Source organism: Oncorhynchus gorbuscha, linkage group LG05, assembly GCF_021184085.1.
Source record: "Oncorhynchus gorbuscha isolate QuinsamMale2020 ecotype Even-year linkage group LG05, OgorEven_v1.0, whole genome shotgun sequence".
NCBI lineage: Eukaryota > Metazoa > Chordata > Actinopteri > Salmoniformes > Salmonidae > Oncorhynchus > Oncorhynchus gorbuscha.
The window spans coordinates 94,257,510-94,279,806 of record NC_060177.1 but is presented as its reverse complement, the minus strand read 5'-3'; the positions used below and the strand labels follow the sequence as shown (position 1 = coordinate 94,279,806).

The window sequence follows — 22,297 nt, the reverse complement described above, 5'->3', positions numbered from 1 at the left end:
GGAGGCTTAGACCAAGGTGTACAGTTTGTTGTAAGATGCCAAAGTAACCTGTGGCATCGACAGAACTTTTAGAAGCATCAGGCACAACCAGGTTTAATGTGTGAGCCCCACATGGCTCCAATAGAGCTATTGGATTCATTTCCAACTCTACAAGGTGTCTATAGCGTTCCACAGGGATACTGGCCCATGTTGAGTCCAATGCTTCCCACAGTTGTGTCAAGTTGTCTGGATGTCCTTTGGGTGGTGGACCATTCTTGATTCACACTGGAAACTGTTGAGCGTGAAAAACACAGCAGCGTTTAAGTTCTTGACTCAAACCGGTGCGCCTGGCTACTACCATAACCCAATTAAAGTCACAAATATTTTGTCTTGTCCATTCACCCTCTGAATGGCACACATACGCAATCCATGTCTCAAGAAAGGAGGGGTTTCTGGGGTAGTGTTACGTGTGGAGGTGGAGCAATTTAAATTCCTGGTGTTTGTGAAGCCCACTGTCAGTCCTTTAGAGTTTTGAGTCAGAGTCTCTATCAGACAAAGTCATATTAGGATATATCAGTTATCCCTCACTAACTTAAGCATCAGATGTACATAGCCCATCTGTAAATTGTAATGATTTCTCCACTATGGCCTATTTATTGCCTTACCTCCCTTATCTTACCTCATTTGCACTCACTGTATATAGATTTTTCTACTGTATTATTGACTGTATGTTTGTTTTACTCCATGTGTAACTCTGTGTTGTTGTTTGTGTCGAACTGCTTTGCTTTATCTTGGCCAGGTCACAGTTGTAAATTAGAACTTGTTCTCAACTGGCCTACCTGGTTAAATAAAGGTGTTCTCAACTGGCCTACCTGGTTAAATGAAGGTGTTCTCAACTGGCCTACCTGGTTAAATAAAGGTGTTCTCAACTGGCCTACCTGGTTAAATAAAGGTGTTCTCAACTGGCCTACCTGGTTAAATAAAGGTGTTCTCAACTGGCCTACCTGGTTAAATAAAGGTGTTCTCAACTGGCCTACCTGGTTAAATAAAGGTGTTCTCAACTGGCCTACCTGGTTAAATAAAGGTGTTCTCAACTGGCCTACCTGGTTAAATAAAGGTGTTCTCAACTAGCCTACCTGGTTAAATAAAGGTGTTCTCAACTAGCCAACCTGGTTAAATAAAGGTGTTCTCAACTGGCCTACCTGGTTAAATAAAGGTGTTCTCAACTGGCCTACCTGGTTAAATAAAGGTGTTCTCAACTGGCCTACCTGGTTAAATAAAGGTGTTCTCAACTGGCCTACCTGGTTAAATAAAGGTGTTCTCAACTGGCCTACCTGGTTAAATAAAGGTGTTCTCAACTAGCCTACCTGGTTAAATAAAGGTGTTCTCAACTGGCCTACCTGGTTAAATAAAGGTGTTCTCAACTGGCCTACCTGGTTAAATAAAGGTGTTCTCAACTGGCCTACCAGGTTAAATAAAGGTGTTCTCAACTAGCCTACCTGGTTAAATAAAGGTGTTCTCAACTGGCCTTCCTGCTAAATAAAGGTGTTCTCAACTAGCCTACCAGGTTAAATAAAGGTGTTCTCAACTGGCCTACCTGGTTAAATAAAGGTGTTCTCAACTAGCCTACCTGGTTAAATAAAGGTGTTCTCAACTGGCCTACCTGGTTAAATAAAGGTGTTCTCAACTGGCCTACCTGGTTAAATAAAGGTGTTCTCAACTGGCCTACCTGGTTAAATAAAGGTGTTCTCAACTGGCCTACCTGGTTAAATAAAGGTGTTCTCAACTGGCCTACCTGGTTAAATAAAGGTGTTCTCAACTGGCCTTCCTGCTAAATAAAGGTGTTCTCAACTGGCCTACCTGGTTAAATAAAGGTGTTCTCAACTAGCCTACCTGGTTAAATAAAGGTGAATTTTATTTTTAAATCCTGCTTTTGAACTGAATCCACTGCGCTGTTTCATTGTCCTGTAGCAGCAGGGTGTAGGTTCATGGTCATGTTGCAGCAGGGTGTAGGTTCATGGTCATGTTGCAGCAGGGTGTAGGTTCATGGTCATGTTGCAGCAGGGTGTAGGTTCATGGTCATGTTGCAGCAGGGTGTAGGTTCATGGTCATGTTGCAGCAGGGTGTAGGTTCATGGTCATGTTGCAGCAGGGTGTAGGTTCATGGTCATGTTGCAGCAGGGTGTAGGTTCATGGTCATGTTGCAGCAGGGTGTAGGTTCATGGTCATGTTGCAGCAGGGTGTAGGTTCATGGTCATGTTGCAGCAGGGTGTAGGTTCATGGTCATGTTGCAGCAGGGTGTAGGTTCATGGTCATGTTGCAGCAGGGTGTAGGTTCATGGTCATGTTGCAGCAGGGTGTAGGTTCATGGTCATGTTGCAGCAGGGTGTAGGTTCATGGTCATGTTGCAGCAGGGTGTAGGTTCATGGTCATGTTGCAGCAGAATGTAGGTTCATGGTCATGTTGCAGCAGGGTGTAGGTTCATGGTCATGTTGCAGCAGGGTGTAGGTTTATGGTCATGTTGCAGCAGGGTGTAGGTTCATGGTCATGTTGCAGCAGGGTGTAGGTTCATGGTCATGTTGCAGCAGGGTGTAGGTTCATGGTTATGTTGCAGCAGTGTGTAGGTTCATGGTCATGTAGCAGCAGTGTGTAGGAGGGAAATTCCAAGATGTGGGAAGTGTGCGGAGGGCAATGGGACAGAGGATTGTGTTGTTTCAGTGGATGAAGTTGTGTGTGTCAATTGTCGGGGTGCTCATGTTGCTGGGGTTCAGAAGTGTCCGGTTCAAGAAAGGCAGATTGAAGTGGCCATAGTCAGAGTAGTGCAGAGGGTGTCGTATCTTGAGGCAGTGAAGAAAGTGAAGGAGGATGGGTCAAGGGTGAGGGGATCCTGAGAGGATTTGTGCCAGCACAGAGGGATAGGGTAATGAGTGAGTTATGCTTCAGTAAGGTTGGCTTCTTAGCATTCATAGCAATAGTTATCAACTGTACCACAAAAACTGGAAAGTAAGTAAATCACAGAGAATAGATGTTGTGGTGGCAGCTGCAGAGAAGTATTTGGGTGTATACCAGATTTGACTCCAGAAGAGTGACAGGGTGTGCTGAGTGGTGGCATCCCGTAGGCTAATAGCATGGGCAGGAACAGATAGGTTCAGTAGTGGAATGAGGTGGTGGGTTTTAATTAAGTGTAGGGTTGAAACTGCAGAGAAGTACCTGGGTGTATGAGATTTTACTGCAGCAGAGTTTATTTTTTTATTTATGTCACCTTTATTTAAGCAGGTAGTCCAGTTGAGAACAAGTTCTCATTTGCAACTGCGACCTGGCCAAGATAAAGCATAGCAGTGTGAACAGACAACACAGAGTTAATAGGGTGGGTATTTTAATGAAATAGTGGTATATAGGTGTAGGCCTAGTGGCTGGTGAAATGAATTATTTTAGGAACAGGAATAATGAATAGAATTCAGGTATGCCCCCATATCTGTTGTGCCAGGCCAGGGGCATACCTGTAGGTTGACCTAGGAACATCATACCTGAAAGTGTTCAAAACTGTCGTCAACCAAATGGGAATCTGTCCCGTTATTGACATCCTACTTTTCTCCTCCCCTGTCTTTACCTGTGGGACGCGCCAACAAGCTCAACTCAAGTGCCACATCCACTGCTCTCGTCATCGCTCACCGCCATATTGGATAAACTACCAGTGGACGGTGGGGTGGGAGGGAGAGTGGAGGCTGAGGGAAACACTGAAATATTGCTTATATGTCGCTAAATTGGTTATGGTATAGTTGTCATTTACCAGATATTTAAAAAAATAAATAATAATAATCGTCAAAAAAAAATAAAAAATAATTGGGAGTCCGTAGCTGTATGTATCGGAGGGGGGAAATTTAAAGTGGTTTTCAAAAATCACGGCAGGGTAGTGAGGGACCGAGTCGAGCCGGGTGTTTTTTCCTTCCCCTTTCGTTGCTTGTTGGAACTTGTAGACATGACTTCCCTGATACAGCGGAGCTCGGGCCTAGTGCAGAGACGGACCGAGGCCTCCCGTACGGCTGCCGCCGACAACGACCGAGGGTCCGGGGATGACGACCTCGAGCCCCGCCGCCGCTGCAGCGGGGAAGAACAAGAGGAACCGGACAAAGGAGACTCCAAAGAAACTCGACTCACCTTGATGGAAGAAGTACTACTCTTGGGATTAAAGGACCGCGAGGTATAATTGTGTATTTATTTTGTAACTAAAACTATATTTAGCTGGTTAGGTAACGTTATTTCAAAGACGTCAAAATAACATGTACTAATAGGCGATAGCGGTCGTTACCTCGATATATTCTGTCAATATAATTATTGCTATTAATTGCTAGTATTAACGATTTACCTAATTTAGGTTTATATTGACCTGCTGACTACATTGACAAGGGTTTTAGATAGGAAGTTTAGCGCCAAAAAGAGACTTTGATGATCAAGGTTTTGGAAGCATAAGGAACTTTAATAATATCAGCGATAATAAAATATATTTTAAAAATGAATAAAACATAAGATGTTAACTTGATACCTTTTTAAAGATACACACGGCGAGGCATGGCTTCATTTCACCACGCCCCCGTGTAAAGTACAGCTAATCGGGTACTCTCATTGTAATTACCCTTATTATTTGGCGGTATCCTAAGCAGAGTATTGTTTCTATAAACGTTTTCAATAGACCCAGGTGTCATTATAAACACACATGGGCTGTCACAACAAGAACTGATTTGCATGATAGTTAATTCTGCCACTCGGGAAGTTGTTACTCGACCTGCTGACATTGACAGTGAAAATAGTAAAGCTGTCGCAGCATATCTACGTCACGGTTTGTTTACCCCCCCAAAATATTTTTAGTTTGTTTTGCCAGTAAACTGAAGTTAGTTAACTGGCTGGCTGGCGAGAGAAGTTAATATCGTTATTTTTCGCCATTCTTAGATATGTCTCGTTATTACTTCCAGTCTTTTCGCTAACCTTGAACCTTCTAGGTATTTAGAAAAGTGTATTTGTTGTTGACTTGCCCTATGTCTGTCCGTCTGTCCGTCTGTCCGTCTGTCCGTCTGTCCGTCTGTCCGTCTGTCCGTCTGTCCGTCTGTCCGTCTGTCCGTCTGTCCGTCTGTCCGTCTGTCTGTCTGTCTGTCTGTCCGTCTGTCCGTCTGTCCGTCTGTCTGTCTGTCTGTCTGTCTGTCTGTCTGTCTGTCTGTCTGTCTGTCTGTCTGTCTGTCTGTCTGTCCTGTCCTGTCCTGTCCTGTCCTGTCCTGTCCTGTCCTGTCCTGTCCTGTCCTGTCCTGTCCTGTCCTGTCCTGTCCTGTCCTGTCCTGTCCTGTCCCTGTCCTGTCCTTTGGCTGGTAATGAGGTTCTTCTAACCGGGTCGTTGGGCTGTTGATGAGGTTCTTCTAACCGGGTCCTTGGGCAGTTGATGAGGTTCTTCTAACCGGGTCCTTGGGCAGTTGATGAGGTTCTTCTAACCGGGTCCTTGGGCAGTTGATGAGGTTCTTCTAACCGGGTCCTTGGGCAGTTGATGAGGTTCTTCTAACCGGGTCCTTGGGCAGTTGATGAGGTTCTTCTAACTGGGTCGTTGGGCTGTTGATGAGGTTCTTCTTAGGGCTGGCTCTGACTACATGTGTGGGTATGGATATGCAGACCTGTGAGCCCCCATCAAAGTTGCCAAACTTGCTCTAATTTGAATGCTTGTTCTGGTCTCCTGTTGTCATTGTTTTAGTCAGGATATGTTTCTCATTATTTCCAAGTTTCCATGGCTTCTAAAGTCCGGATCTAAGAAATACTTTCAGTGGAGATTCTCCATTGAGCATATATTTTATATATTTTAGTTCTGGACGAGGCTTAATTTGTGTCCTGGAAATGCTTCAGGCTTGATGCTCTGGGGGTATGAGATTCACTGGAGCAAATGCATTTCCATCTGAATATAATAAATCACAGAGTGTGGCAGAAAAGAGTGACATCTCTCGCTGTAACTAGCTGAGGCGGCTCTGCTGTGAAAGAGAAGTGTCGTGATGCATATTTCAAAGTTACACCCCCCCTCCCTCCCAATGCTGCGCTGAACTCCGTCCTATACTAGGAAACATATCTTATTGAGCAACTATCATATGATTGTGTCTCTGACTGTAGCTGAGCCCACACACTGCAGTAGAGCACGGTAAAGATCTGAACCAGAGGCTCAATGCATTGACAGGTGACAGTCCATTGACAGGTGACAGTCCATTGACAGGTGACAGTCCATTGACAGGTGACAGTCCATTGACAGGTGACAATAAATAAATAATATGCCATTTAGCAGACGCTTTTATCCAAAGCGACTTACAGTCATGTGTGCATACATTCTACGTATGGGTGGTCCCGGGAATCGAACCCACTACCCTGGCGTTACAAGCGCCATGCTCTACCAACTGAGCTACAGAAGGACCACACAGGTGACAGTCCATTAGTCCAACAGCTTTGGATGTAGGTCTCATCTCGTCAGTGAAGTACTGGTGTGGTGCGACTCTTGCTTCCTTAACTAGGTGTGTTGAGTTGAAGACATCCCACTAGTCTTAACAGGCAGCATGAGATGAACACATCCCCGAGATGGACACAGCCCACTAGTCTAACATGAGATGGACACAGCCCACTAGTCTAACATGAGATGGACACAGCCCACTAGTCTAACATGAGATGGACACAGCCCACTAGTCTAACATGAGATGGACACAGCCCACTAGTCTAACATGAGATGGACACAGCCCACTAGTCTAACATGAGATGGACACAGCCCACTAGTCTAACATGAGATGGACACAGCCCACTAGTCTAACATGAGATGGACACAGCCCACTAGTCTAACATGAGATGGACACAGCCCACTAGTCTAACATGAGATGGACACAGCCCACTAGTCTAACATGAGATGGACACAGCCCACTAGTCTAACATGAGATGGACACAGCCCACTAGTCTAACATGAGATGGACACAGTCCATTTGTCTAGCACAGGGGTTCCCAAAACTTTTGACTTTTCAGCCCCCCCCCACCCACCCACACTGCTGATTTTGCAGGTTTTCCTACTTACAAAGCATGTAGAGGTCTGTCTTTTTTTTTCAACTGTGAGAAACGCAATCTAAAACAAAAATCCAGAATTTTTAAAAGTAATTCATTTACATTTTATTGCATGACATAACTATTTGATATATCATAAAAGCAGAACTTAATATTTGGTACAGAAACCTTTGTTTGCAATTACTGAGAAGGGGGGGGGGGCCTGTTTGACCCTTGCGCTTTCTAAGCTCTAATACCGTAGAACACTCATAGCCTAAATCGCTGCATTTTAAAGGGCCTCATTCAGCACTATGCTGAGTGGTAGTTAGTGAAGTACAGCTCTTTGCTCTGATCAACTCCATAGCCCTCTCTCCTTACTCCATTCAGACCCCCCTCCTCTGAATTCTCCAGTCCCCCGACACAGAGGGAGGGAATGATAACCAGCTGTCTTTGCTGGGTATCGGTGGCGGTGTCGACCATCTTGTTTTTCCTTAATGACAGAGTAGTCTTAGATGATGTTGATGCTGCGTTTCCCTGAGTTCCGCCCTAAGCCGAGCCCAATGGGCTCCCTAGTTTGATGTTGATGCTGCGTTTCCCTGAGTTCCGCCCTAAGCCGAGACCAATGGGCTTCCTAGTTTGATGTTGAATTGAAACCATGATGCTGTCGGGGAATACAGAAGTAAATCATGTGTAAATCTAAGAGTATGTAGAATCATTCTCCTGTTTCAGGAAAATGGATGGATATGAGAACTAGTCAGCTAAGGACTGAAGGAGCTGAAGGAGCTGAAGGCGCTGAAGGACTGAAGGCGCTGAAGGATTGAAGGACTGAAGGCGCTGAAGGATTGAAGGACTGAAGGACTGAAGGACTGAAGGATTGAAGGCGCTGAAGAAGCTGAAGGAGCTGAAGGCGCTGAAGAAGCTGAAGGCGCTGAAGAAGCTGAAGGCGCTGAAGGACTGAAGGCGCTGAAGTACTGAAGGACTGCTCAGACAAGCATCTTCTTATTTTTTGTTGTTTACCCTTTTTTCTCCCCAATTTTCGTGGTGTCCAATTGTTTTTAGTAGCTACTATCTTGTCTCATCGCTACAACTCCTGTACGGGAGAGATGAAGGTTGAAAGTCATGCCGTCCTCCGATACACAACCCAACCAAGCCGCACTGCTTCTTAAACACAGCGCGCATCCAACCCGGAAGCCAGGCGCACCAATGTGTCGGAGGAAACACCGTGCACCTGGCAACCTTGGTTAGCGCGCACTGCGCCCGGCCCGCCACAGGAGTCACTGGTGCACGATGAGACACAGATATCCCTACCGGCCAAGCCCTCCCTTACCCGGACGACGCTAGGCCAATTGTGCGTCGCCCCACGGACCTCCCGGTCGCGACAGAGCCTGGGCGCGAACCCAGGGTCTCTGCGCCACCCGGGAGGCCTAGGATAGCATCTTCTTTTGATTCTATTATTTCTAATACAATAGAGAATTTTAGGAAGGTTCGCCGTACCTCTCTGTGGCATAGCAAGGCTGTTACTTCAGGAAATGACATTGCCGTACCTCTCTGTGGCATAGCAAGGCTGTTACTTCAGGAAATGACATCGCCGTACCTCTCTGTGGCATAGCAAGGCTGTTACTTCAGGAAATTACATCGCCGTACCTCTCTGTGGCATAGCAAGGCTGTTACTTCAGGAAATGACATCGCCGTACCTCTCTGTGGCATAGCAAGGCTGTTACTTCAGGAAATTAAGAACGACAGTAAGCCTCATAATGTGACTGGCTCAACTGTTCTGGAGAACGACAGTAAGCCTCATAATGTGACTGGCTCAACTGTTCTGGAGAACGACAGTAAGCCTTATAATGTGACTGGTTCAACTGTTCTGGAGAACGACAGTAAGCCTCATAATGTGACTGGCTCAACTGTTCTGGAGAACGACAGTAAGCCTCATAATGTGACTGGCTCAACTGTTCTGGAGAACGACAGTAAGCCTCATAATGTGACTGGCTCAACTGTTCTGGAGAACGACAGTAAGCCTCATAATGTGACTGGCTCAACTGTTCTGGAGAACGACAGTAAGCTTCATAATGAAGAACGTCTGCTTTATCTCCGAACGTATTGCACAAGTGGACTGCAGGTATTCACTTAAAAAAGTAGCTACAAATATTTAAATGTTTTGGAAAAAACGAATAAGAAATAGTTTCAACAGTATTGGAAAAACCAGCCCATGGCTATTTCCTAATACCCCTGTATACTGTTACACGAACATTTACAAGTAGGTATATACTGTATGACTTTAGACCGTCCCCTCGCCCATACTCTCAGAGCAAGTGACGTCACCGATTGAAACGCTATTTAGCGCTGCACCACCGCTAACTAAGCTAGCCGTTTCACATCCGTTACACCAGCACCACCGCTAACTAAGCTAGCCGTTTCACATCCGTTACACCAGCACCACCGCTAACTAAGCTAGCCGTTTCACATCCGTTACACCAGCACCACCGCTAACTAAGCTAGCCGTTTCACATCCGTTACACAAGCACCACCGCTAACTAAGCTAGCCGTTTCACATCCGTTACATTCGGATCAGGCAAGGGGACACTAATTGAACCAACCTTGTAGCGACTGTGCTCCCTGTCCGCTTGTCTTTGCGACAGGGCTACAGGTCCTCCTCTAGAATATAGCTAGTGTATGTAGCTCGTGTATGTAGCTCGTGTATGTAGCTCGTGTATGTAGCTTGTGTATGTAGCTTGTGTATGTAGCTAGTGTATGTAGCTAGTGTATGTAGCTAGTGTATGTAGCTAGTTAGGGAGTTTGTGTATGTAGCTCGTGTATGTAGCTCGTGTATGTAGCTCGTGTATGTAGCTCGTGTACGTAGCTCGTGTACGTAGCTCGTGTACGTAGCTCGTGTACGTAGCTCGTGTACGTAGCTCGTGTACGTAGCTCGTGTACGTAGCTCGTGTACGCAGCTCGTGTACGCAGCTCGTGTACGCAGCTCGTGTACGCAGCTCGTGTACGCAGCTAGTGTACGCAGCTAGTGTACGCAGCTAGTGTATGTAGCTCGTGTATGTAGCTCGTGTATGTAGCTCGTGTTCTGTAGCTCAGTTGGTAGAGCATGGCGCTTGTAACGCCAGGGTAGTGGGTTCAATTCCCGGGACCACCCATACGTAGAATGTATGCACACATGACTGTAAGTCGCTTTGGATAAAAGCGTCTGCTAAATGGCATATATTATTATTATTATTATGTAGCTAGTGTATGTAGCTAGTGTAGGTAGCTAGTGTATGTAGCTAGTTAGGGAGTTTGTGTATGTAGCTAGTGTATGTAGCTAGTGTAGGTAGCTAGTGTATGTAGCTAGTGTATGTAGCTAGTGTAGGTAGCTACATACATTCGGATCAGGCAAGGGGACACTAATTGAACCAACCTTGTAGCGACTGTGCTCCCTGTCCGCTTGTCTTTGCGACAGGGCTAGTGTATGTCCTCCTCTAGAATATAGCTAGTGTATGTAGCTAGTGTATGTAGCTAGTGTATGTAGCTAGTGTATGTAGCTAGTGTATGTAGCTAGTGTATGTAGCTAGTTAGGGAGTTTGTGTATGTTGCTAGTGTATGTAGCTAGTGTATGTAGCTAGTTAGGGAGTTTGTGTATGTAGCTAGTGTATGTAGCTAGTGTATGTAGCTAGTGTATGTAGCTAGTGTACGCACTGTTCTCTCTCTGAGGGTTACATATATACATCGTTCATCGGGGCTCTGTGGCTGTACACACACACACACACACACACACACGCTCGTGTACGTAGCTCGTGTACGTAGCTCGTGTACGTAGCTCGTGTACGTAGCTCGTGTACGTAGCTCGTGTACGCAGCTCGTGTACGCAGCTAGTGTACGCAGCTCATGTACGTAGCTCGTGTACGTAGCTCGTGTACGTAGCTCGTGTACGCAGCTAGTGTACGCAGCTAGTGTATGTAGCTCGTGTATGTAGCTCGTGTTCTGTAGCTCAGTCTGCTAAATGGCATATATTATTGTTATTATTATGTAGCTAGTGTATGTAGCTAGTTAGGGAGTTTGTGTATGTAGCTAGTGTATGTAGCTAGTGTAGGTAGCTAGTGTATGTAGCTAGTTAGGGAGTTTGTGTATGTAGCTAGTGTATGTAGCTAGTGTAGGTAGCTAGTGTATGTAGCTAGTTAGGGAGTTTGTGTATGTAGCTAGTGTAGGTAGCTAGTGTAGGTAGCTAGTGTAGGTAGCTAGTGTATGTAGCTAGTGTAGGTAGCTAGTGTAGGTAGCTAGTGTAGGTAGCTAGTGTAGGTAGCTAGTGTATGTAGCTAGTGTACGCACTGTTCTCTCTCTGAGGGTTACATATATACATCGTTCATCGGGGCTCTGTGGCTGTACACACACACACACACACACACACACACACACACACACACACACACACACACACACACACACACACACACACACACACACACACACACACACACACACACACACACACACATCCCTGTCCTCCTCTCTCAGGGTTACACGTCGTTCATCGGGGCTCTATGGCTGTATGCTCACACACACACACACACACTCACCCCCTGTCCTCCTCTCTCAGGGCTACACGTCGTTCTGGAACGACTGCATCTCGTCGGGGCTGCGTGGCTGCATGCTCATAGAGCTGGCCATCAGAGGACGACTACAGCTGGAGACCTGTGGCATGAGGAGGAAAAGCCTGCTCGCCAGGAAGGTAGGGGATCCTGTGTGTGTGTGTGTGTGTGTGTGTGTGTGTGTGTGTGTGTGTGTGTGTGTGTGTGGCACATCCTTATCTATAGTCGGATTACATGACATTTACAACACTCCTGTGTTGCGCAAACAAAATAATGCCACATTATGCTGGATGAGATGGAGAAATAAAGGACATTATGCTGGATGAGATGGAGAAATATAAAGGACATTATGCTGGATGAGATGGAGAAATATAAAGGACATTATGCTGGATGAGATGAGGAGATAAAGGACATTATGCTGGATGAGATGAGGAGATAAAGGACATTATGCTGGATGAGATGGAGAGATAAAGGACATTATGCTGGATGAGATGGGGAGATAAAGGACATTATGCTGGATGAGATGGAGAGATAAAGGACATTATGCTGGATGAGATGGAGAAATAAAGGACATTATGCTGGATGAGATGGAGAAATAAAGGACATTATGCTGGATGAGATGGAGAAATAAAGGACATTATGCTGGATGAGATGGAGAAATAAAGGACATTATGCTGGATGAGATGGAGAAATAAAGGACATTATGCTGGATGAGATGGAGAGATAAAGGACATTATGCTGGATGAGATGGAGAAATAAACACTCCTACCAGCACCGCGGACACCCCTACCAGCTCAGCGGACACCCCTACCAGCTCAGCGGACACCCCTACCAGCACCGCGGACACCCCTACCAGCACCGCGGACACCCCTACCAGCACCGCGGACACCCCTACCAGCACCGCGGACACCCCTACCACGGCCACGGGCACCCCTACCACGGCCACGGACACCCCTACCAGCACCGCGGACACCCCTACCAGCTCCGAGGACACCTTGGGCTGGGAGGTGGAGAGCAGAGCAGAAGACACATTTCCAGTGGAACATTTTAGACAACTGAAGTTGTCTGCAGGTGGTCTGGAAGCCATCACATGGCAGTCTCTGTTTGAATGTTAAAGGACGAGACAGAGGCATTGATACGAGTAACCAGTCTTGTTCAGGACAATACATTACAATACATCCGGGTATCTCAAGCACATCGATTATAAACACTGGAGTTGCAGTAATTAACATTTACCAACAGATGGCGGCACTGTGCCATCTTACACCTGTAACATTATCGTTGTGTTCTGATTCTGACTGTTTGTTTGTAGCCTATACCCAAGTGGGATTCTGACTATGTAGCCTTTACCCTAGTGGGATTCTGATTCTGACTATGTAGCCTATACCCTAGTGGGATTCTGACTGTATATAGCCTATACCCTAGTGGGATTCTGACTATGTAGCCTATACCCTAGTGGGATTCTGACTATGTAGCCTATACCCTAGTGGGATTCTGACTATGTAGCCTATACCCAAGTGGGATTCTGACTATGTAGCCTATACCCTAGTGGGATTCTGACTATGTAGCCTATACCCTAGTGGGATTCTGACTATGTAGCCTATACCCTAGTGGGATTCTGACTATGTAGCCTATACCCTAGTGGGATTCTGACTATGTAGCCTATACCCAAGTGGGATTCTGACTATGTAGCCTATACCCTAGTGGGATTCTGACTATGTAGCCTATACCCTAGTGCGATTCTGACTATGTAGCCTATACCCTAGTGGGATTCTGACTATGTAGCCTATACCCTAGGTGGATTCTGACTATGTAGCCTATACCCTAGTGGGATTCTGATTCTGACTGTATGTAGCCTATACCCTAGTTGGATTCTGACTGTATGTAGCCTATACCCTAGTTGGATTCTGATTCTGACTGTATGTAGCCTATACCCTAGTTGGATTCTGATTCTGACTGTATATAGCCTATACCCTAGTTGGATTCTGACTGTATGTAGCCTATACCCTAGTTGGATTCTGATTCTGACTGTATGTAGCCTATACCCTAGTTGGATTCTGACTGTATGTAGCCTATACCCTAGTTGGATTCTGATTCTGACTGTATGTAGCCTATACCCTAGTTGGATTCTGACTGTATGTAGCCTATACCCTAGTTGGATTCTGATTCTGACTGTATGTAGCCTATACCCTAGTGGGATTCTGATTCTGACTGTATGTAGCCTATACCCTAGTGGGATTCTGATTCTGACTGTATGTAGCCTATACCCTAGTTGGATTCTGATTCTGACTGTATGTAGCCTATACCCTAGTTGGATTCTGATTCTGACTGTATGTAGCCTATACCCTAGTTGGATTCTGATTCTGACTGTATGTAGCCTATACCCTAGTTGGATTCTGACTGTATGTAGCCTATACCCTAGTGGGATTCTGACTGTATGTAGCCTATACCCTAGTTGGATTCTGATTCTGACTGTATGTAGCCTATACCCTAGTTGGATTCTGACTGTATGTAGCCTATACCCTAGTTGGATTCTGATTCTGACTGAATGTTGCCTATACCCTAGTTGGATTCTGACTGTATGTAGCCTATACCCTAGTTGGATTCTGATTCTGACTGTATGTAGCCTATACCCTAGTTGGATTCTGACTGTATGTAGCCTATACCCTAGTTGGATTCTGACTGTATGTAGCCTATACCCTAGTTGGATTCTGACTGTATGTAGCCTATACCCTAGTTGGATTCTGATTCTGACTGAATGTTGCCTATACCCTAGTTGGATTCTGACTGTATGTAGCCTATACCCTAGTTGGATTCTGATTCTGACTGTATGTAGCCTATACCCTAGTTGGATTCTGACTGTATGCAACCTATACCCTAGTTGGATTCTGATTCTGACTGTATGTAGCCTATACCCTAGTTGGATTCTGACTGTATGTAGCCTATACCCTAGTTGGATTCTGACTGTATGCAACCTATACCCTAGTTGGATTCTGATTCTGACTGTATGTAGCCTATACCCTAGTTGGATTCTGACTGTATGTAGCCTATACCCTAGTTGGATTCTGACTGTATGTAGCCTATACCCTAGTTGGATTCTGATTCTGACTGTATGTAGCCTATTCCCTAGTTGGATTCTGACTGTATGTAGCCTATACCCTAGTGCGATTCTGACTGTATGTAGCCTATACCCTAGGTGGATTCTGACTGTATGTAGCCTATACCCTAGTTGGATTCTGACTGTATGTAGCCTATACCCTAGTTGGATTCTGACTGTATGTAGCCTATACCCTAGTTGGATTCTGATTCTGACTGTATGTAGCCTATTCCCTAGTTGGATTCTGACTGTATGTAGCCTATTCCCTAGTTGGATTCTGACTGTATGTAGCCTATACCCTAGTTGGATTCTGACTGTATGTAGCCTATACCCTAGTTGGATTCTGACTGTATGTAGCCTATACCCTAGTTGGATTCTGACTGTATGCAACCTATACCCTAGTTGGATTCTGATTCTGACTGTATGTAGCCTATACCCTAGTTGGATTCTGACTGTATGTAGCCTATACCCTAGTGCGATTCTGACTGTATGTAGCCTATACCCTAGGTGGATTCTGACTGTATGTAGCCTATACCCTAGTTGGATTCTGACTGTATGTAGCCTATACCCTAGTTGGATTCTGACTGTATGTAGCCTATACCCTAGTTGGATTCTGATTCTGACTGTATGTAGCCTATTCCCTAGTTGGATTCTGACTGTATGTAGCCTATTCCCTAGTTGGATTCTGACTGTATGTAGCCTATACCCTAGTTGGATTCTGACTGTATGTAGCCTATACCCTAGTTGGATTCTGACTGTATGTAGCCTATACCCTAGTGGGATTCGGATTCTGACTGTATGTAGCCTATACCCTAGTGGGATTCTGATTCTGACTGTATGTAGCCTATACCCTAGTGGGATTCTGATTCTGACTGTATGTAGCCTATACCCTAGTGGGATTCGGATTCTGACTGTATGTAGCCTATACCCTAGTTGGATTCTGACTGTATATAGCCTCTACCCTAGTTGGATTCTGATTCTGACTGTATGTAGCCTATACCCTAGTGGGATTCTGATTCTGACTGTATATAGCCTATACCCTAGTTGGATTCTGACTGTATGTAGCCTATACCCTAGTTGGATTCTGATTCTGACTGTATGTAGCCTATACCCTAGTTGGATTCTGACTGTATGTAGCCTATACCCTAGTGGGATTCTGACTGTATATAGCCTATACCCTAGTTGGATTCTGACTGTATGTAGCCTATACCCTAGTTGGATTCTGACTGTATGTAGCCTATACCCTAGTTGGATTCTGATTCTGACTGTATGTACCTATACCCTAGTGGGATTCTGATTCTGACTGTATGTAGCCTATACCCTAGTGGGATTCTGATTCTGACTGTATGTAGCCTATACCCTAGTGGGATTCTGATTCTGACTGTATGTAGCCTATACCCTAGTTGGATTCTGACTGTATATAGCCTCTACCCTAGTTGGATTCTGATTCTGACTGTATGTAGCCTATACCCTAGTTGGATTCTGATTCTGACTGTATATAGCCTATACCCTAGTTGGATTCTGACTGTATGTAGCCTATACCCTAGTTGGATTCTGATTCTGACTGTATGTAGCCTATACCCTAGTTGGATTCTGATTCTGACTGTATGTAGCCTATACCCTAGTTGGATTCTGACTGTATGTAGCCTATACCCTAGTTGGATTCTGACTGTATGTAGCCTATACCCTAGTGGGATTCTGACTGTATGTAGCCTATACCCTAGTTGGATTCTGACTGTATGTAGCCTATACCCTAGTTGGATTCTGATTCTGACTGTATGTAGCTTATACCCTACATTTTACATTACAATTAAGTCATTTAGCAGACGCTCTTATCCAGAGCGACTTACAAATTGGTGCATTCACCTTATGACATCCAGTGGAACAGTCACTTTACAATAGTGCATCTAAATCTTAAAGGGGGGGGGTGAGAGGGAATACTTATCCTATCCTAAGTATTCCTTAAAGAGGTGGGGTTTCAGGTGTCTCCGGAAGGTGGTGATTGACTCCGCTGTCCTGGCGTCGTGAGGGAGTTTGTTCCACCATTGGGGGGCCAGAGCAGCGAACAGTTTTGACTTGGCTGAGCGGGAGCTGTACTTCCTCAGTGGTAGGGAGGCGAGCAGGCCAGAGGTGGATGAACGCAGTGCCCTTGTTTGGGTGTAGTGCCTGATCAGTGCCTGGAGGTACTGAGGTGCCGTTCCCCTCACAGCTCCGTAGGCAAGCACCATGGTCTTGTAGCGGATGCGAGCTTCAACTGGAAGCCAGTGGAGAGAACGGAGGAGCGGGGTGACGTGAGAGAACTTGGGAAGGTTGAACACCAGACGGGCTGCGGCGTTCTGGATGAGTTGAAGGGGTTTAATGGCACAGGCAGGGAGCCCAGCCAACAGCGAGTTGCAGTAATCCAGACGGGAGATGACAAGTGCCTGGATTAGGACCTGCGCCGCTTCCTGTGTGAGGCAGGGTCATACTCTGCGGATGTTGTAGAGCATGAACCTACAGGAACGGGCCACCGTCTTGATGTTGGTTGAGAACGACAGGGTGTTGTCCAGGATCACACCAAGGTTCTTAGCGCTCTGGGAGGAGGACACAATGGAGTTGTCAACCGTGATGGCGAGATCATGGAACGGGCAGTCCTTCCCCGGGAGGAAGAGCAGCTCCGTCTTGCCGAGGTTCAGCTTGAGGTGGTGATCCGTCATCCACACTGATATGTCTGCCAGACATGCAGAGATGCGATTCGCCACCTGGTCATCAGAAGGGGGAAAGGAGAAGATTAGTTGTGTGTCGTCTGCATAGCAATGATAGGAGAGACCATGTGAGGTTATGACAGAGCCAAGTGACTTGGTGTATAGCGAGAATAGGAGAGGGCCTAGAACAGAGCCCTGGGGGACACCAGTGGTGAGAGCGCGTGGTGAGGAGACAGATTCTCGCCACGCCACCTGGTAGGAGCGACCTGTCAGGTAGGACGCAATCCAAGCGTGGGCCGCGCCGGAGATGACCAACTCGGAGAGGGTGGAGAGGAGGATCTGATGGTTCACAGTATCGAAGGCAGCCTATAGATCTAGAAGGATGAGAGCAGAGGAGAGAGAGTTAGCTTTAGCAGTGCGGAGCGCCTCCGTGATACAGAGGAGAGCAGTCTCAGTTGAATGACTAGTCTTGAAACCTGACTGATTTGGATCAAGAAGGTAATTCAGAGAGAGATAGCGGGAGAGCTGGCCAAGGACGGCACGTTCAAGAGTTTTGGAGAGAAAAGAAAGAAGGGATACTGGTCTGTAATTGTTGACATCGGAGGGATCGAGTGTAGGTTTTTTCAGAAGGGGTGCAACTCTCGCTCTCTTGAAGACGGAAGGGACGTAGCCAGCGGTCAGGGATGAGTTGATGAGCGAGGTGAGGTAAGGGAGAAGGTCTCCGGAAATGGTCTGGAGAAGAGGGGAGGGGATAGGGTCAAGCGGGCAGGTTGTTGGGCGGCCGGCCGTCACAAGACGCGAGATTTCATCTGGAGAGAGAGGGGAGAAAGAGGTCAGAGCACAGGGTAGGGCAGTGTGAGCAGAGCCAGCTGTGTCGTTTGACTTAGCAAACGAGGATCGGATGTCGTCGACCTTCTTTTCAAAATGGTTGACGAAGTCGTCTGCAGAGAGGGAGGAGGGGGGGGAGATTCAGGAGGGAGGAGAAGGTGGCAAAGAGCTTCCTAGGGTTAGAGGCAGATGCTTGGAATTTAGCGTGGTAGAAAGTGGCTTTAGCAGCAGAGACCGAGGAGGAAAATGTAGAGAGGAGGGAGTGAAAGGATGCCAGGTCCGCAGGGAGGCGAGTTTTCCTCCATTTCCGCTCGGCTGCCCGGAGCCCTGTTCTGTGAGCTCGCAATGAGTCATCGAGCCACGGAGCGGGAGGGGAGGACCGAGCCGGCCTGGAGGATAGGGGACATAGAGAGTCAAAGGATGCAGAGAGGGTGGAGAGGAGGGTTGAGGAGGCAGAATCAGGAGATAGGTTGGAGAAGGTTTGAGCGGAGGGAAGAGATGATAGGATGGAAGAGGAGAGAGTAGCGGGGGAGAGAGAGCGAAGGTTGGGACGGCGCGATACCATCCGAGTAGGGGCAGTGTGGGAGGTGTTGGATGAGAGCGAGAGGGAAAAGGATACAAGGTAGTGGTCGGAGACTTGGAGGGGAGTTGCAATGAGGTTAGTGGAAGAACAGCATCTAGTAAAGATGAGGTCGAGCGTATTGCCTGCCTTGTGAGTAGGGGGGGAAGGTGAGAGGGTGAGGTCAAAAGAGGAGAGGATTGGAAAGAAGGAGGCAGAGAGGAATGAGTCAAAGGTAGACGTGGGGAGGTTAAAGTCGCCCAGAACTGTGAGAGGTGAGCCGTCCTCAGGAAAGGAGCTTATCAAGGCATCAAGCTCATTGATGAACTCTCCGAGGGAACCTGGAGGGCGATAAATGATAAGGATGTTAAGCTTGAAAGGGCTGGTAACTGTGACAGCATGGAATTCAAAGGAGGCGATAGACAGATGGGTAAGGGGAGAAAGAGAGAATGACCACTTGGGAGAGATGAGGATCCCGGTGCCACCACCCCGCTGACCAGAAGCTCTCGGGGTGTGCGAGAACACGTGGGCGGACGAAGAGAGAGCAGTAGGAGTAGCAGTGTTGTCTGTGGTGATCCATGTTTCCGTTAGTGCCAAGAAGTCGAGGGACTGGAGGGAGGCATAGGCTGAGATGAACTCTGCCTTGTCGGCAGTTCCAGAGGCTACCGGAGACCTGGAACTCCACGTGGGTCGTGCGCGCTGGGACCACCAGATTAGGGTGGCCGCGGCCACGCGGTGTGGAGCGTTTGTATGGTCTGTGCAGAGAGGAGAGTACAGGGATAAACAGACACATAGTTGACAGGCTACAGAAGAGGCTATGCTAATGCAAAGGAGATTGGAATGACAAGTGGACTACACGTCTCGAATGTTCAGAAAGTTAAGCTACGTAGCAAGAATCTTATTGACTAAAATGATTAAAAATGATACAGTACTGCTGAAGTAGGCTAGCTGGCAGTGGGTGCGTTGTTGACACTACACTAATCAAGTCGTTCCGTTGAGTGTAATAGTTTCTGCAGTGCTGCTATTCGGGGGCTAGCTGGCTAGCTAGTAGTGTTGTTTACGTTGCGTTAAAAGAACGACAATAGCTGGCTAGCTAACCTAGAAAATCGCTCTAGACTACACAATTATCTTTGATACAAAGACGGCTATGTAGCTAGCTATGTAGCTAGCTACGATCAAACAAATCAAACCGTTGTACTGTAATGAAATGAAAATGTGATACTACCTGTGAATGCGACCGGGTTGTTGAGTTCTATTCAGTAGACGTTGTGTAACATATACCCTAGTGGGATTCTGATTCTGACTTTGTGGTTCTATTGTATCCTAGGTGATCTGTAAGTCAGATGCTCCGACAGGGGACGTGCTATTGGACGAGGCTCTCAAACACGTGAAGGAGACCCAGCCCCCAGAGACGGTGCAGAGCTGGATTGAGCTGCTCAGCGGTGAGTGTGTTAGAACCACACTTTAACATAGAGGTTCACTACTAACAGAGTGGTCTCAGCCACCAGACAGAGGTTCACTACTAACAGAGTGGTCTCAGCCACCAGACACTACTAACAGAGTGGTCTCAGCCACCAGACACTACTAACAGAGTGGTCTCAGCCACCAGACACTACTAACAGAGTGGTCTCAGCCACCAGACACTACTAACAGAGTGGTCTCAGCCACCAGACAGAGGTTCACTACTAACAGAGTGGTCTCAGCCACCAGACAGAGATTCACTACTAACAGAGTGGTCTCAGCCACCAGACAGAGGTTCACTACTAACAGAGTGGTCTCAGCCACCAGACAGAGGTTCACTACTAACAGAGTGGTCTCAGCCACCAGACAGAGGTTCACTACTAACAGAGTGGTCTCAGCCACCAGACAGAGATTCACTACTAACAGAGTGGTCTCAGCCACCAGACAGAGATTCACTACTAACAGAGTGGTCTCAGCCACCAGACAGAGGTTCACTACTAACAGAGTGGTCTCAGCCACCAGACAGAGATTCACTACTAACAGAGTGGTCTCAGCCACCAGACAGAGGTTCACTACTAACAGAGTGGTCTCAGCCACCAGACAGGTTCACTACTAACAGAGTGGTCTCAGCCACCAGACAGAGATTCACTACTAACAGAGTGGTCTCAGCCACCAGACAGAGGTTCACTACTAACAGAGTGGTCTCAGCCACCAGACACTACTAACAGAGTGGTCTCAGCCACCAGCCACTACTAACAGAGTGGTCTCAGCCACCAGACACTACTAACAGAGTGGTCTCAGCCACCAGACACTACTAACAGAGTGGTCTCAGCCACCAGACAGAGGTTCACTACTAACAGAGTGGTCTCAGCCACCAGACACTACTAACAGAGTGGTCTCAGCCACCAGACACTACTAACAGAGTGGTCTCAGCCAAGAAATATATCATTATATACATATTTTTGTTGTAACTTTATTGGGTTACAGAGTTAGTGTTTACAGTTAATTCATTGAGCTGTATCTAAATATATTGTCTTTCTAGTTATTTACATATGTAGAAGAGTAATTGTATTAGATTTCATGTTAAGCAGATTGAGAACTATGTACCGTAATTTCCGGACTATAAGCCGCTACTTTATTCCCACGCTTTGAACCTCGCGGTTTATACAATGACACGGCTAATTTATGGATTTTTCCCACTTTCACAAGATTCATGCCGCCAAAAAAAACTGAGCACCGTCACACAATGTGCCGTAAATCGAGCGCGCTCAAACTTCCCATCATTCTGATTACGGTAGTCATTTTTCACCCTCATCACGGCAAAGACACGGAGAAATGCATATGATGCAGCTGGCAAGTTGAAGGCGATCGATCTGGCTGTCGGAAAAGGAAATAGAGCTGCTGACAGCGCGGAGCATTGTCAAAAAATCCACTATCATCAACGGGTTTGGAAAGGCTGGACTGCTGCGTGTTGAAGGGGCGGCTGGACTGCTGCGTGTTGAAGGGGCGGCTGGACTGCTGCGTGTTGAAGGGGCGGCTGGACTGCTGCCTGTTGAAGAGGCGGCTGGACTGCTGCCTGTTGAAGAGGGCTGCGATCCAACATCGGATGAAGCAATTCTGAGGCTATTCAACTCTGACACCGAAGGAGAGGACTTCAGTGGTTTCAACTCCGACACCGAAGGAGATGACTTCAGTGGTTTCAACCCCGACACCGAAGGAGATGACTTCAGTGGTTTCAACTCCGACACCGAAGGAGATGACTTCAGTGGTTTCAGGGCACAGGAGGAGGAAGATTGTGACCAATGACTTTCTTGGTAGGCTACTGTTTACTGCTATTTTTTACATTTTTGTTACAAGCCGTGTTTGGTTTAAAGGCTGAGTAAAGTTAATTTGTTTCAATGTACCGGTAGGCACCTGGCTTATAGACATGTTTCAATGTACCGGTAGGCACCTGGCTTATAGACATGTTTCAATGTACCGGTAGGCACCTGGCTTATAGACATGTTTCAATGTACCGGTAGGCACCTGGCTTATAGACATGTTTCAATGTACCGGTAGGCACCTGGCTTATAGACA

At 46.7% G+C, this 22,297-nt stretch overlaps 1 protein-coding gene across 1 annotated transcript in view; it reads left to right on the top strand.

The window, feature by feature from the left end:
- The first annotated feature begins 3,645 nt into the window (after window positions 1-3,645).
- LOC124035327 (Golgi phosphoprotein 3-like) overlaps window positions 3,646-22,297 on the top strand; it is a 30,533-nt gene continuing 11,881 nt past the window's right edge. Inside the window, exons 1-3 of the mRNA XM_046348798.1 lie at window positions 3,646-4,178; window positions 11,601-11,732; window positions 20,088-20,202. Of these exons, the coding sequence (XP_046204754.1) occupies window positions 3,957-4,178; window positions 11,601-11,732; window positions 20,088-20,202 (469 nt within the window). The 5' untranslated portion in view covers window positions 3,646-3,956. The remainder of the gene's footprint in view (window positions 4,179-11,600; window positions 11,733-20,087; window positions 20,203-22,297) is intronic.